Source organism: Myxocyprinus asiaticus, chromosome 15 (genome assembly GCF_019703515.2).
Source record: "Myxocyprinus asiaticus isolate MX2 ecotype Aquarium Trade chromosome 15, UBuf_Myxa_2, whole genome shotgun sequence".
In the NCBI taxonomy this organism is placed as follows: Eukaryota; Metazoa; Chordata; class Actinopteri; order Cypriniformes; family Catostomidae; genus Myxocyprinus; species Myxocyprinus asiaticus.
The window spans coordinates 41402877-41420069 of record NC_059358.1 but is presented as its reverse complement, the minus strand read 5'-3'; the positions used below and the strand labels follow the sequence as shown (position 1 = coordinate 41420069).

Genomic DNA, 17193 nt, shown 5'->3' with positions numbered 1-17193 from the left:
AATTTTTATCATGTGTATTATTTAAACCAGATACATTTGATTCATGTTGCTCTTGTAGACAATGAATTGAAGATTTCTCTTTATGTTCATGTTAAAGGGATAGTTCACCCAAAAACTACAATTTATATCCAGTCAAGAATAAAATCAAGAAATTATTTTATTTTATGTTTTTATTTTACTCATAAAATAGTTGTTATTTTCACACACACACACACACACAAAATTCATTTGTGTGTGTGTAAATTGAACTCAGTCTGAAATGACTATATTTTACCAGATAATTGCCTTTGTGTTGTTTTCTTATATAAAAAAAGGTTTGTATGCAATAAAAAACATTTTTGTGAAAAAGCAAGTTTGTTTCCTCTGCCTTGTGATTGTAATACTTGTTAAAGAGGGTTGTGTGGTTGTGTTCATCATGCTTCCAAATTGGGAAATGTGTACTAGATCTAAAATATGTAAAATAACAAATAGAAGCACTTCAGAATTAAAAAACAGAAACAATACAGAGACTTCTTTGGGTTAATTGGTAGTAACTTTTATTAGGTGGAACAAGGCAGTACAAAATTCCACCTTCATACACACCAAACATCCTCACAGCTGCTGGAATAAATTAGATGAGCAAAAGAAGTTCAAAACATTTCGATTCCCCCAATCTTTGCTTATGGGAGAGTGGTTGGAGCATGTAATTCTTTATTTTGCATTAGGAGCACCATTTTTAAACCAATACTTAATCAAAACAAGATTATTTGTTATATTAATCAAATCAGTGATGAAGAGGAATAGACAAAAGCATTACCAGACTGCTAAATGCAATATTCTACAATAAAACATCAAAGCATTACTATCCTAATCTATCTGTGGGCTTTCCTTGGATCCTTCCAACTTCCGAAGGGTTTCATCCCACTGTGAGAACTGTTTTGACAAAAGAAACATCTGTAAAAGAGTTAAGGGTGATAAACTATTCATATTAAAGACCACAAGCGTTCAAAAACAAGCTTATTGTTTGCTGTGTTTGTCTGCACGGACTTCTGACCACATGACAACAAGTAAAACGGTAATTGAAAAGAAGCCCTTTTCATCTTTTACTGCAAATAAGGATACCATTTTGTTGTACTCTTCAAACAGCCTTTTCACTTCAGCAGACAACTCTTCATTCTGGTCCTGTGGGATTGAATCAGAGTTAACAAATGTTTTATAGAATAGTGTGGACCTGCATGCAATCATGCCATATTATCATTTTTAAAAAACTAAACTTGATCTATGGAAAATCCAAGTTCTTCTTACTCCCCAATTGACTGGTAGCCTTTGATTTTTTTTTTTTTTTTTTTTTAGGGATTAACAAGTGACATTCTGACTCCTGCTGATGCCAGAGACGTGAGTGACTCAAATCAAAGCCTAAAGTTGACTACAGTTTTTTTTTTTTTTTCATGTGGCAACAAGTATGTGGAAAATTACTCACATTAATCCACAAAAATGAAAATATGAAGAATAAAATCATGTTGGATCTTCATATGCATGGAAAAAAACGCTTCTAATTTTGTCATCTTTTTAAATAATCTCATAATTTTATTAATATATAATTTTTATTTTATATACAGTAAATTCAATTTATAATTTCATATATTAATACATTAATTTATATTGATATTTCTACTACAATATTATTTGAATAATAGAAATAGTATTATCCCAAAAAAATTGTTTTAAATAAAAAATAAACTTTGTTGCATTTTTTTTAATAATACAAAATACATCTTTGTGTCTGGTAAATGTGAAAATTTTAGACCCTGCATGTATTCCTGCAAATTGTGCAAATACTGTAAGCATAGGAAGAACGTAATGAAGAAAAAAATAAAAAATACGATTTTGTTACCTGCTGTTGAATGTGAATTTGTGATAGCCGCTGCACTTTAGTGGTCAGCTCTGGAACCGCTGTGATAGCCATGATGGAAAAATGCATTCATAAATTATAAATAACACACAAATGTTGTTTATCGCAGATCCCGGTAACTTTAGTCAGACTGGAGAAAAGGAGTAAACAATCTTATATAAAGTAAATAGCAATGGTAAGTTTGAACAAATGGAGCTAAAAGCAGATTTGACCTTTAATGTGATTACTGTCCAGAAGAGGTTGCAGACTGTGCACCTGCTCCAGTAATATGGCCTGGGAACGCAAAAACTCCTCCTCTGAAGATTAGGAAGAATGAGGAGCTTTATTGTTCAGATTGTTTAAAAGAATAGAAAAGTCATACAAAAGCATGTGATATATTCTAGTGGTTCTTAACTGGTAAGGTTGCAGGTCTGTTGTGATCAGCTAAGCAGGGAAGAAGTAATGCTAACTGCAAATAATACAATGCAACTAACCATATAATCATAAATAAATAGACTTATCGACTTTTAAAAGGGAGGAGAAATCACTTTTCATATCTTTTGTTGTTATCTGGGTCCTGAAGCAAAACCAGTTGAGAACCACTTATGTATTTGACATTCAGATGCTCACCTGCCAGAATAAACTCCAGTTTCATCACATCTGGCACAGCAATGAAGTCTGGAAACTGTGGGTCTAAATACTTGAGCAAATCTTCAACTAGAAATGGAAAATAACAAATCATTATGCAATATTCAAAGTAAAACATGCAAATGTTTTAAAATGTAAACTGTTACAGATTAAAATGAAGGTGATGGACGTCAGAAGAGTCTCACTTTTCTTGTGAAGGATCTTGACACGCTCTCGCTTGTTCGCAGTGTTTGCAAGAGCAGCACTGATCCTCGCCAGTGATTCAGCACACTGAAAAAAGAAAAGACCATTTGTAAATCAAATCTGCATCAGGTTGGGCAGCTTGCATAAGGGTAGTTGACAAATGGACATGGAGTTGTTTTGCCAACATCGAGATTGTACATTTGTATGATGGAAAGTGTGTTTTTTTAGATGCAGTAACTGCTCACCACTGCTAATCTAGTTCCTGATTTCACTAGTTCATTTAACCCTTATGTGACCTTAGGGGCATTTTTGTCTTTTCGATCATTTTGGCTGTTAATGCCAACGGCATAAATTTTGCCAAAGGTGTTTATTTTGGGGAAATTTTGATATTTCAACCTCAGTTCCTATAATACATCTATAATACACTGTGTACACACAATAGTTACACTCAGGACCTTCAGGACAAAAATGTCCCCATATGCAATATTTGATCCCAGTGCCATTAAAGCATAAAATCATTAATTCTATGATATTGTGCTTTCATTCCTGAGCCCTGGCTTCAAAATTTAAAAAAAAAAATTATATTTTCCACCAGATGGCGCCATTTTTCTCAAGTTTAGCCTATGGAGCAAATACATGCTTTTTCCCTATTTTCTGTTTGCTGTATTATAGAGCACTGCAGGCCAACTGAATAAATGATGCAGCTAAAATTGTGTGGGTGTGTTGGTATGGATGTCAGATTGTGTTTTGTATGTGTGTATTGAGAAATGTGTGTGTGTGTGTGTGTGTAAAAAAACCACAGTGGCATTAATAAAACTGGCATTTAAAGGGTTAAAATCGTGAAAATTAATGAATATTTGGTAGTTATGATCAGGACTGATGTTGGTTAATAAAATTAACTCATTAAAAGTGGAAAATAATATGAATATTTTATATTGTTATGGCAGTTTCTTTTCTCTCTCTCTCTAAGGACCTCTGAGTAACTTTTTTAAATTGACACACAAGGGTTAAATGGCCATATGCTGTGACAAATTATGTTTTTAAAAGTACAAATCCTCCTCGTATTCTCTCAATTAATAGAATGACAAGAAAACAGCATGCACAATAACTGTAATGCATTAAGATCACATAGAAATCGTGAATCCGCTCTGTTGTGTGTCACGCATCATGATGCCACGCCCGTAATCTGAACAAAATCAAAACATCTGTCACATGCCAGCTTGTAATGATTGACACGAATGACGCACACTAAAACAGTATAATCATCAACAACATGAAACATATGACTACTAATTATATTATGGCGTGAAATCTATCAAATGAGGGACAATAATACTGTGATGCTGCAGGTTCCACACAGAGAGCGAGTTTAAGGTTTGACACACGGCTGATGTGTCTCACCTTCACGGGCTTATTGTTTTTTCCCCCTCGTTCGCCGTAAATGCGCTTTTCGAGCACTTGAAGACGCGCGTCCACATCCTCAATATTGTTTTTCCTTTCCATCTTGCTCTCTGGTCGCTCTTCTCGAAACAGGATATTCTGTTTCTTCTGTGCGTGACCAACAGTGGTTATGACGCTGACCGCCGCCCGTGCTGCCACCAGCCGGTGAACCGAGAGAAGCGAATTTATTAAAGGAACAGTTCACCCATAAAATACAAGTCTCTTATCAGTTACTCACCCTCATGCCATCCCAGAATGATGTGAATGACTTTTATTCTTCTGCAGATCACAGATTAAGATTTTAAAATATTTCAGTTCTGTAGGTTCATACAATGCAAGTGAATGGTGACCAGAACTTCAAATCTCCATAAATCACATAAAAGCAGCTTAAAAGTAGTCCATATGACTCCAGTGGTTTAATCCACGTCTTCAGAATAAATATGATATTGTGGGTGAGAAACAGATCGATATTAAAGTCATTCATGTCTGAGTGTGAAAGTGAAAGTGGAGATTTATAGTACTCTAATTTGGATTATTTATGAAAACCGGGACAGATAATGGACATTGTCACATTGTGTCACCGCAAACATTTGAAAATAATAATAATAATAATAATAATAATAATAATAATAATAATAATAATAAATGTATATATAGTTTTATATTTCTAGTATTCAAGATTTGACGAAACACCAGGGAACCCTACTGCAGGTTACATTTTCTGGCCTTATGAGTGGGGGGCTTATATAAGAGCAAAGAAACTGAATGTTTAATGTAACAATAAGCAACTTCGGCTATTAAATAAAAGTTTTTGAATTTTTTCTGACTGCTTTTTTACTTTACCATTCAGAACATCATTGGTTTTAAAATAATCAGTGATTATCAAGGGGGACAACAGTATGTTTTCAAGCGCTTGGCATGTCAAATTAAGTCGACTTAAACGAGATTGCAATGAAGTGAATTGCACCTGTTTTGGCGCATGCGCAGTTGAGCGGCCCTCATCCGTTGCTGTGTGTGCGTTTAGGGGAGCGACCCAAGAGCCGCAGTGATACCCGTAATGCTCTAGGATGCTCTGCAGACTGATGATTGTATGTGCGTCTGTTTTAACAATAGGCCTTTGATCAGATCCGCATAAATCTGGGACAGAGGTGTTCTTCACAGCACGGAATAACTGTATCGCCGGACCCTGCGCTGAACGTCATTAGACAGGGATTTTAATCTTGCTACGGTAAGAATGAACGCCAATCATGGTGAATGTATATTTGGGTAGTTTAAAGTTAATTCTTTCATATGGGTTTTGTATTTTGGGGTATAAGAGACGATAGACTGTAACACAGCGGTCATTTTGCGTCTTTTGCGGTCTGTCGCATCGGCACGTTTGCGCAAATTCCTTTTAGGCTGTCGAAATGAGTTCAGCTTATAAAAGGGGCTTGCCTTCTTGGTCATTTAATGGTGGTCGCAAATGTAACGCTTCGGATTGGGGAGAGGTTGCCTGCATGTGATGGAGGGTCTGCCATATAAAGATGAGCATATATTTGGCGTTTTATAACGAAATATCTGACCAGAACCTACAAAGACTTGCAATGAATGGTTACGTTTTACCGGATGAAAGTGTATCTTTTCATCTTGGTAGATATGTGCTGACACATGCTCCTGGTCTTTGTGCCGAATAACCCCCCCCCCCTCCAACATCATCAGTACGCTTCTCCATACCCCACTATCACTTTATTAAAACATCACCATAAACCATATTGCTCATATCTTTCTTTTGTTTTCTCAGAACAATAGGATTTGAGTCTCAGCGATGGATATTTTGAAGAATATAATCAACGACACGGTTGAATTCTACAAATGGAGTCTTACTATTGCAGGTAACTATGATGTCTTCACTGAGCTGAGCTGAATGCGATATATGAGATATTCATGGCAGCACTCCGATTAAATAAAGCCGGGAGAAGTGAAGGCACCAACTGCGGCCTGCTATTAGATTTTCCCATGAGAAAGCTATGGCAGGTTTCAGTTTTGGTGAACAAGAGTAACTGTTAAAGGGATCATTCACCCAAAAATGAAAATTCTCTCATCATTTACTTACCCTCATGCCATCCCAGATTCTTTATCCCTTTCTTCTGCTGAACACAAATGAGGGTTTTTATAAGAATATCTCAGCTCTGTAGGTCCAATCAATGCAAGTGAATTGTGACCAGAACTCAGAAGGTCCAAAAACGACATAAAGGAAACATAAAAGTAATGCATAAGACTCCAGTGGTTTAATCCATGTCTTCTGAAGTGATATGATAGGTGTGAGTGTGAAACAGATCGATATTTAAGTCCTTTTTTACTATAAATCACCACCTTTGACCAGCCCAAACCAGTAGGTGGCTGAATGTGAAAGTGGAGATTTATAGTAAAAAATAACTTAAATATTGATCTGTTTCTCACCCACACCTATTATATTGCTTCTGAAGATATGGATTAAACCACTAGAGTCTTATGGATTACTTTTATGATGCCTTTATGTCCTTTTTGGACCTTCTAAATTTCTGGTCACAATTCATTTGCATTGTATGGACCTACAGAGCTGAGATATTCTTCAAAAAATCTTTGTTTTCTTCAGAAGAAAGAAAGTCGTTCAGATCTGGGATGGCATGAGGGTGAGAAAATGATGAGAGAATTTTGTCTCTTTAATGTAGCATACATTCAGTGCGGTCCAAGAGACCATATTATTGGAAATATAGGATTTTTTTTTCTTTTCATTTAAACATAGAAATAAACACAGTTTTGACATAATTTGAAGAAGAATTGTTGGTAACACTTTACATTAATGTTTCCTTTGTTAAGTATTTATAAAAGGGTTCATTAATGTCTAAAATATCATCAACAATATATTATAAATCATTGATATGCAGTTATAACAACATACATAAGAAGCGCAACATTTATTCCAATTCTTGCCAAATAGTGAGCATTTTAACTTGTTGTAAATGTAACAAGTGTAACATATGTAACTGACAGATAACATATGCAACTAACATGTTGTAAATGCTTAATAAATACATTTATTCATACTTATATGAATAAAAAACATAAAATGTCCTAATTCATAATTTATGTCACAATGTAGCAAAAATAGACTATTATAGTGAGATTTAAAGGTATTATATAATTTTGCTACAGTCCACTTTGTTTATATTCATTACTGTAATGTTTTGACTCACTCGTGTTGTCACTTTTCATGTCACGTTAATGTGAAAAGAATGGTGCTACTCCGAGTGCTTCCCAATTTAACTAGTCCTAGTTACCTAAAGTCCTCTGCAAAAACACTTTTTAACTCTTCATTTTCATTCGCAGCATATATCATATAATACAGCCTGATGATCAATAAACCATGACTGAACTTTATGTACATAGGTTGCTCATGTTGGCAACTCCAACATCTGTCCACTTTACATTAAGGTACATTTTCATAGGTTATTAATATTGAAGAGGTGTTATTAAACATTTATTACACGTGATATAAAATGGCTCACAATTTGGCAGGAATTGCATGAAAGTCACCCTTTTTATGCACGTTGTCATAAACTGCATTTCAATGATTTATAATGCATTTGTAAATAAATTATTAGTCATTTATGAACCTGTTTATAATCCCTTAACAAAGGTACATTAATCTGATCACCAGGTTTTGCACAAATTAAACCAAATACTGAGATATTTTGAAATTCGTTTTAATTTTTCCTTTTCAACTTTTCATTCAAACTCTTCTGCTGATTATTTGTAATCAAAATGCCTAGATCGATTAGCATTTTGGACCCCACTGTATGTGTTAGAAACTACAAAATGCTGGTAACTATAGATTTTACTTTACTGTAAGTATATTAATTTGTAAGTATTAATGCAATGCTACATTGAATTAGCACACTCCTGCAGGATAACTTTTATGTTATAAACATTGTGGACAACATTTGATTTTTTCAAGACACAGCAGACTGTCATTTCCTGCATACAAAATCTGCAAGAAACAGGGAATGCTGATACCAGTGCTGTTTATGGGATTGTAGATTCTTGCAATAAATAAAATTGTATTAATGGGATTTCATGTTTGTTTGTAGACAAGCGTGTGCAGAAATGGCCTTTGATGGACTCCCCTCTCCCCACACTGGCTATCAGCTTCTCATACCTGCTCTTCCTCTGGCTGGGGCCAAAGTACATGCAGGGCAGAGAGCCCTTCCAAATGAGGAAGACCCTCATTGTCTACAACTTTAGCATGGTCATCCTAAACCTTTTCATATTCAAAGAGGTGAGTTCCCTCAATTTGTCTAGGTGGGTCTAAGTCCAGAAACATACTTTATGCAAGAACACTTATACAAATCCAAGCGCTTGGCCAACACATTGCCAACGGTCTGGATGAACATGCGTTCTTGTGTTACTGTGGCTGTAACAATCCTCAGTATTCAAGGGGGCAATAGAGTTACCTTCAAAATCAGTGCCATTAAAATGGATGTGTAATTATTCAGGAAATTTCCTGTAAATATATTGGCTTTAACTTACTTGCTCATCAATGTTCTCAATATGTCTGACACATAGTGGAAAGCAGCTACGCACAAAATCGAGCTTGCGTAGCTAGAAGTGTCTGCATTCACGTACTTGTATAGAGAATGTTTCAATACATCATACCAACCTTTTACTGAACTAATTTATGTCACATTCAACATTGTTTTTAAACCCAAAACAATGGAATGGCCTAATCATTGTCTTCCATCTTGTGCAACGTCAAACATTTGGACATATTTGACTGAATTTGTTTCACACAAACCTCTCACAAGCTTCAATGATCAAAATTCATTTTGTAGACAAAATTTTGCCTACATATGAATTTCTTTACAAATAAAAATAAAAAATTGGATGCATCTCGTGAAGTTGCTTGAGAGAATGAACGTTGCAGAGTGTGCAGAGCTGGAATCTTGTCAAAGAGTAGCGACTTTAAAGAGGCTAGTTTGGTTTAGTTGAACATTTCTGGTCTGCAAAAACGTAAATTAGCTTATTATAGCGCCACCTTGTGGCTAATTCTCACAAAATGTGGTAGACAAATGCATTTTGCCAACCTTTAAGTGGATGCCAAACTTCATAATGATTGGCCATTCACAACACAAGTTATTAGCTACTGAAATTTGTTTACTCGCTGGCAGCTGTTTTTGTAAATTTATCCAATCTATATTTTAAAGATATGTTAGCATATGCACCAAAGAAGATACATGCCAAATTCCAACTTCCTTCATTGAACAGTTGTGGAGCTATGACGTTATTTTAACAGTAGCTCTAGTTAATTTTTGTCTATACATCTTTTCCGACATTTTGAATAGTTTTTTGTTTTTTAATACTTTTTCGAACTCCTCCAAGGCCGTTTGTCCGATTCGCACAAACTTTGGTATACAGACTTATTCTGGCAACCTTTAAGAGGATGGCAAATTTCATAATGATAGGCCATTCACAACACATGTTATTATTTGCTGACATTCCCAAGTTTCTTAGAATCCTCTCACAAGCTTCAATGCTCAAAATCCGTTTTGTAGTCAAACATAAATTGCGCCTAGCCGCCTACCTATGAATTTCTTTACAAAACTCAAATATAGTCAAGAAAAAGCACCCATCAAGTGTCCAGCATACATGGGAACTCCTTCAATACGGTTTAGAAAGCATCTCAGGATGCACCTTGTGAAGTTGCTTGAGAGAATGAACGTTGCAGAGTGTGCAGAGCTGGAATCTAGACAGAGAGTAGCGACTTTAAAGAGGCTAGTTTGGTTTAGTTGAACATTTCTGGTCACTTTTTGTGTTCTTTCATAGTTTTGTTGACTTTGATGTTAATTTAAAATGTGGAACATAGCAATAGCAAAGAATGAGTAGGCGTGTTCCAACTTTTCACTGGTAGCGGAATGTAGCGTGACTGGTAACATCTCAAAAAACACATTTTAGTGTTCCATGACGTTTTTTGGCACTCAGATTTGACATTTGTATATTCTTTTCCAGCTCTTCCTTGCTGCACGGGCAGCTAACTACAGCTACATCTGCCAGCCTGTAGACTACTCAGATGATCCTAATGAAGTGAGGGTGAGTGTGCTTCCTAGATACCATCATCATCAGCTGTCTGACACTGTGCATGTGCACTGAAACTGGACCTGTGATGCTGCTCTCCAGTTACCTGCCTAGTGTGTTACTGGAGCGGGATTTTCAGAGAGAGTTCAGTTTCACTCTGTGACGTCACATGAACACACACACAAACAAATGCTAGCGTCATCCTCAACACAAACACAAACAAAGAAATTGAGAATGTCTTTTGAATTCCAATTCCATTCCTGAATTTGAATTGAGGTAGCAAGCTTGATGCAGAATTAAAATTTAAATGGAATAAAAATTCAAAGTATTTCAGGTAATTTTTTATGATACATTTCATTTTCAGTATGAATTACCCATAAACATGTTATCACACTACATATGGAGTTTTCCCAGTGACAGCTATTAATAATCAACGTTTGAAATGTCACCTGTAACAATGTCTATTCTCTCAGTCTTCTCCAAGTATTAACTGTGGGGGATTCAAAATGTTAAAATATAAGTATATGGTTTTCCCATGTGTTGATAATTTTATATATTCATTATATTTTATACTATTGTATATTTTAAATATTGCTTGCTCATTTTCATGAAGGGTGCCAGTAATTCTGGAGCTGATATTATATCTAGAGTTATCATCTCACTTAAATACTAATATAATCTTTATTATTACTACATTTGAGTGATTATTGCTGAATATATTGCATAATCAGATTCAAACTAGACATTCAAATGATGTCAATATTTGTTTATTATTTTAATCTGAAAACAGTGTTGTACATATTTTGTAGTGCTATATAGCTAAATAAAAAATATATATATAATTAAAATATATATAAAATGTTTAAATTAAAGTTGGCTGTTAGATTTAGTTTGGAATAATGTCGTAAAAATATGTCCTATCAGTCTAATCATAAATAAAAAGTATATTCGGTTAATTCCTTTTCCAGTTATTCCATTTGTGTGGCCAATTCAATTCAAACACCAAATTCTGAATTGAAAGGAAGCAAACACAAAACAAAACCACGCACACTATATCCAAACACAATTAAAAGCACTTTATGAATGTAAGTTCATCAAATTCTTCTTATAATGCTGTTCTCTTTATTTTGTAATGGGCAGGTGGCAGCGGCCTTGTGGTGGTACTTTATCTCCAAAGGTGTGGAATACCTGGACACTGTGTTTTTCATCTTACGCAAGAAGTTTAATCAAATCAGTTTCCTGCATGTGTATCACCACTGCACCATGTTCACTCTGTGGTGGATTGGCATCAAATGGGTTGCTGGTGGACAGTGTAAGTGTTAAGCAAATAAGCAGTTTATTTAATATTTTATTTAATGAGAGTAAATATGGATGTCAGATTCCATCTTGAATATAATTTGTTAGATGAATTGTATTTGCATTTTTCTCTCTTGCAGCATTCTTTGGGGCTCACATGAATGCAGCAATCCATGTCTTGATGTACTTGTATTATGGTCTGGCAGCATTTGGTCCAAAGATACAGAAATATCTATGGTGGAAGAAATATCTGACCATTATCCAAATGGTAAATGGTGACATTTGCATGCGAAATTAAAAAATGTTGTGGGATGTTCAATTAGGGGAACTTCCCTGTCAAAGACAGGAAAATTATACTTCTTTTTCTTAAAAGGGGAGATTATAATTTAGCAGCAAGTAACAATTATCAGGGTCCAAGCACATGTAACGAGAACATGACCAAAACAGCCAAATTTGACAGAATAATTATTTTCTTAAGTTATGGCGCCACATAGCATCGGAATTGGATGAAATATGACATGTTCCCTGAGAAAGTTTTTGGATATTGCACTCACAGGATACAGGCCAATTAGTCATTCTTTTGATAACTGTTTCATTAGGAGCATCTCTAGATGATGCCAGAATTCATGCAAATTAGACAAAAGGCCTAGGGTGAACTTGAACAAGTAGGTTTTTCCAAAAAATCAAAGTGGTAGAAATGTTTTCTTGCATAAATGGAAATCCATGACTAATTGATTTGTTAGCACTGTCTGAAGGATTCAGAGGATTCAGATTTTTTATTCTAGCCCTAAGTGATTTGCAAAAACATAAATTAGCTTATTATAGTGCCACCATTTCTCACAAAATGTGGTATACAGCTGAATTTTGGCAAATTATAAGTGGATGCCAAATTTCATAATGATCATCCATTCACAATGCAAGTTGTTAATTGCTGAAATTTGATTAGCTGCTGGCAGCCATTTTTTGTTGATTTATCCAATCAATATTTAAAGGATATGTTAGCAAATGCACCAAAGAACATGCATGCCAAATTCCAATTTCCTTGATTAAACAGTTGTGGAGTTATGTCATTTTTTGTAGTGTCTCCGATTTAATTTCCGTCTATACATTTTTCGCCATTTAGAATTTTCTGAAAAACATACATATTCGAACTCCGCCTAGGCCGTTTGTTCGATTTGCATGAAATTTGGTATACAGTCTTGTTTTGGCAACTTGTAAGTGGATGCCAAATTTCATAATGATCTTCCATTTACAACGCAAGTTAATACAGTACCTGCTAAAATTTGATTATCTGCTGGCTTAGATTTTTGCTGATTTACCTAATCTATATTCAGAGGATACTGTATGTAAGCATATTCACCAAAGAAGATGCATGCCAAATTCCAACCTCCTTGATTAAACATCAGTGGAGTTGTGACAGTTTTTTTAGCAGTATCTCCGATTCCATTTATGTCTATAGAATTGTTCTACCATTTTTAATTAAAAAAAAAAAAAGAAAAAAAGAATTTTTCGAACTCCTCCTAGAGAATTTGTCCGATATGCTCAAAATTTGGTATGCAGCCTTATTTTGGCAGCCTGTAACTGGATGCCAAATTTTATAATGATCAGCTGTTTAGATACTGTATAGTGTTGAAAAGTGAAATTTGCCAGAATTTCTCTATTTTTCCAGACATTTTAACTTTCCCTGTATAGTAAATGTATTAAAACGGTTTTCTTTATTACAGGACATGTGATTATGGTGTTTTAACAGAGATATTTATATAGCGTGTTACAAATATACTGTATATAAGTACATATAATATATTTTGAAGAAGTTTTTTTTTATTATTATTTAAAGCTGTTTAAATTGCCCCTAATTGAAGAATCACCCATAAAAATTACTCAACTGTTGAGCAACCTCAAATGGGCTTAGCAGTTGTCTTGTATCTGTTGACTTCTTCCCCAGATCCAGTTTCACATCACCATTGGCCATACCGCTTTGTCACTCTACTCCGACTGCCCATTCCCTAAGTGGATGCACTGGTGTTTGATTGGATACGCCCTCACCTTCATCATCCTCTTCGGGAACTTCTACTACCAGACGTACCGTTGGCAGCCCCGCCGTGAGGCTACGTCCAAACCCAGCAAAGCAATTTCTAATGGAGCGTCTAATGGATCCCTTACGGCTAGCAACGGAAACGCTGCCAAGATGGATGAGAAACCAATAGTGGCTGAGAGTGGGAGGAGAAAGCGGAAGGGCAGAGCAAAGCGTGAATAAATCCAGATCACAAAGAAAACCAGACACAGGCAGGCGTCCATACAGATGCAAGAGAGACCACAGTTGCGGAGAGACTCATTAGCAGGTCAAAGATGAGTGATTCACTGCTGCAGTGAATCAGATGGGTGTATCAGCTAATAATAATTAAAAAAAAATGCTTTGAATAAACAGTATGGTGAGTTTCTGCAACAGAGGGGTAGAAATATGAGCTTAAATGTAAAGAGACTGGAATACATACAGTTTCCCAAAGTATTTAGACACGTTTGGACACTAAAGTCGCACTTATTATATCTGAATGTCATTGCATTAGATAACAAAATATCAAACCAAGAGGCATCTGCAAACAAACGCTTCTAGAGCTTTCTCAGAATTACTTTTCTGAGCCATTTTTGGAGTGACATTTTATCAACTGGTGTCGCAGTGATTTTTAGTGGATGAATGAAGTCAGTTCTCCTTAAGTTTACACTGGTGTCCTAACAGAGTAACCACAGGTGTAGTTCAGCACATTAACTATGAACATGTTCCTCTAACGTTTGACAACCACAAAGTCTACAAAATACTTTTTGGTTTTATTTTGAACAGTATATTTTTTAGAAATTAGAATCTAACAAATGTATTATTTTTTTAAAAAAGTGATTGTTTTATGTTTCTTAAATAAATGCCACTTGGTATGATATTTCATTAGCTAATGCAAAGACATTCAAGCATTTTTTTAGTGTGGCTTATGTGTCTGAATAATTTTGGGGTCAATGTATTATTAATTCTTAAGAGGATCTTATCAAAGTATGACATATATCATCTATCCTTATGTTTGTTACTTTATTCTACAAATGTATCTGCCTTTTTTACATTGGTGTCCTAATGCCAGATAAAACCTGTCTCATCGTTGTAAAATGAAAGAAAGTATTTTTTTATATAATTTATTAAAGTGGGGTCCAAACATCTGAGACCACAAGTGAAAATGCTTTTGTTTTTATTTTTAATTTTTTCTAATTTAATAATAAATAAAAAAAAATGACAAATGATATAGTCAGCATAATAATTTAAGTGAAAAGTTGAGCTGGCATGGACTCCACAAGTGAACATAAATGATCAAGTTATCCAGCATGATTTGAAAATGTTCCAAAGACAGTTAACATGTTCAATGTCACAAATTTTCTTACAATTGAATAGTGACCTTTAAATAGTACAGAATCTTCTTTTTTTTATGTGTTTTCCCCCCAGACTTTTAATTTCCACTTAAAATCACAGATTTGTAATGTGATCTCAGTTATTTGGACCTCACTGCATATCCATTTTGGAAACATATTTCTGTGTCTATTTATTTTAAATTTCATATTATATTTTAATTGTCTGTTAAAACCTGTGTAGCTGCTGAATATACTATAAAGCAGACACTGTGTGGCACTGTAGCTTATTTCAAAATTAGGGATGCATTGATATTTAACTGCTACAGATAACCAATAATTGTTTTGACCAATAAACGGTATGATTTATATTGTTTTATCTGTTGTTTAAAAAAACAAATAAAACAGTGATCACAGTGAAATCACAAAGAATGTTACATGCTTCAAGTAAAATCAGACATCAAAAAATGTTAATGTACAATTTTGTTAGTTTGGCTTAGAAAAAGGGTTTACTGTTTAAATTCAGGGGAGCTTTGCTAGTTTTAGCTGCTTCCAGTCTTGGCCAAATCAGACCAATTTTGCTCAGTTCTGATTTAGTCACATGTATATCATGCATCCCTATTGAGAATAGCTTTTGACATCACCTACCAAGAGGTTACTAAATATCAGCAACTGTCTCAGTTATAAGCATAAGATACATAGCTTTTAGTTTTCATTGGAAAATTATAACCTTATATTAACTGTAAATAGAAGTGGGAAATATGTTTGTAGCTGCAGAATTGCATTCATTGTACATATATAAAGTCCTAAGATGCTCCATCCCATAGTTTTTCATTTCATGTAGTTATGAATCCTAAAATACACGTGTTTTGTCTTGAATTTTTTATAATGTTGTATAACCTGTGTAATTTTGTACATTGTGCTTTTGAAAATGCAATGATTATCAACAGCTCTGGCATTTTCGTTTCAGATATACATTGCTGTATATAAAATAAACTGAAAGCCGATGCATAGTCAGTCAAGTCTCTGAGATTCTGTGTCTAAAAAGCCCTTTCTCTCTCTGTTAGTGTCATGCAGTGACATCATTTTATACTTCATATAAAACTACTTTAAACCTAATTTTCTACTTCTGATTATTATGCAGTACATGCAGATTTTATTACATTAATCAAGGGACATACTTTTATTTGTCTCTCTACAGAATTGTTCAAGTGAACTGGGAAAAAAAGAAAAGAAAAAAAAATGCACTTTCCCTTTTTCATATAGGGTCCGAAAGTCTGAGATTTAGGACAACAATGTTTTATCAAGAAAAAAACATGATGATATAAAATGAACAGGCGCTATTTTTAAGTCACTAATCAAATGTAAAGCTGCAAACTTGTCATATTAACCGTGATAACTCAGGTCAGATTTTCTCGTTTTCATTCAAGCATTCAAGATGCATGTTAGAACATTCTCGAATCAAACCGGGATAGCTCATCAGGTTTTTATTTCTGTTGAACTTCAACATAAAATCTGTATTTTATTAGTTGTGTTAAATGCTCATGTTACTTGTCAATTACTCAGTTATTCTTTTGATGCTTGTAACCCACAAAGGGAAAACGGCTCCAATTTTATGCCCCTTAACATAAAGGTCAGTTAGTTTCAATTGTGCATCTACGGTATGTAGAATACAGAGCCTGTTGTGCTTTATGGATATCATTCTGTAATATTTGATGTTTGTCATGTTCTTTCCCAGTGGAGGCCTCTTCTGTTCAATATAGCTGAAACACAGCTTTGTTAACCCATAGCAGCACAAAAGGCTTCTTTTCACCCTCCCCCCTGTTTCCGGTGTAATTTCAAGAGATAAACCCCTGCAGACCAATGATCAGCTGCATCAGCGCTCTGTTCCGCCCCCTTAGTCATTCACAGACTGCTGAAGTCTCAGAGGACCAATCCTCCTCCTCAGCAAAGACAAAGGTTTCCATGGCTAAATACAATTAGAAGTTAAAGTTAGATGAATTAGGTCTATTTAAAATATTTCTTAAAAATTTGTATTAACACCATAACTTTTCCATTATACAGTGTCTATTGGTTTTCTCATTTTCCCATTCACACTGGATCAGTAACATTTAAATGGACATTTTGATTCCACCAGGCACAAGCAATAGACAAAGATCACCTTTCCACAATGGATTAGGCACCCGTTTCAGAGAATGATTCTAATACAGGATTTCTTCTCTGATGCAAAGTTTTCTGCAGCAAGGCAAACAGAACATTTCCAGATCATGATTATTGTGAAA

The 17193-nt window shown here is 34.8% G+C and overlaps 2 protein-coding genes across 2 annotated transcripts; one reads left to right on the top strand and one right to left on the bottom strand.

The window, feature by feature from the left end:
• Positions 1-519: 519 nt before the first annotated feature.
• On the bottom strand, positions 520-4270 carry LOC127452653 (dynactin subunit 3-like). The gene is made up of 7 exons (XM_051718288.1): positions 4103-4270; positions 2704-2788; positions 2501-2587; positions 2104-2187; positions 1874-1932; positions 1102-1161; positions 520-933 (listed from the first exon to the last, which is right to left on the bottom strand). The coding sequence occupies exons 1-7, from the start codon at positions 4202-4204 to the stop codon at positions 847-849; spliced, it is 564 nt and encodes a 187-aa protein (XP_051574248.1). The 5' UTR covers positions 4205-4270; the 3' UTR covers positions 520-846.
• Positions 4271-5138: 868 nt separating this feature from the next.
• On the top strand, positions 5139-16020 carry LOC127452644 (elongation of very long chain fatty acids protein 4-like). Its single transcript, XM_051718277.1, has 7 exons — positions 5139-5369; positions 5922-6012; positions 8251-8438; positions 10166-10246; positions 11372-11543; positions 11668-11795; positions 13473-16020. Exons 2-7 carry the CDS (start codon positions 5946-5948, stop codon positions 13782-13784), a joined length of 948 nt encoding a protein of 315 aa, XP_051574237.1. The 5' UTR covers positions 5139-5369; positions 5922-5945; the 3' UTR covers positions 13785-16020.
• Positions 16021-17193: the final 1173 nt, after the last annotated feature.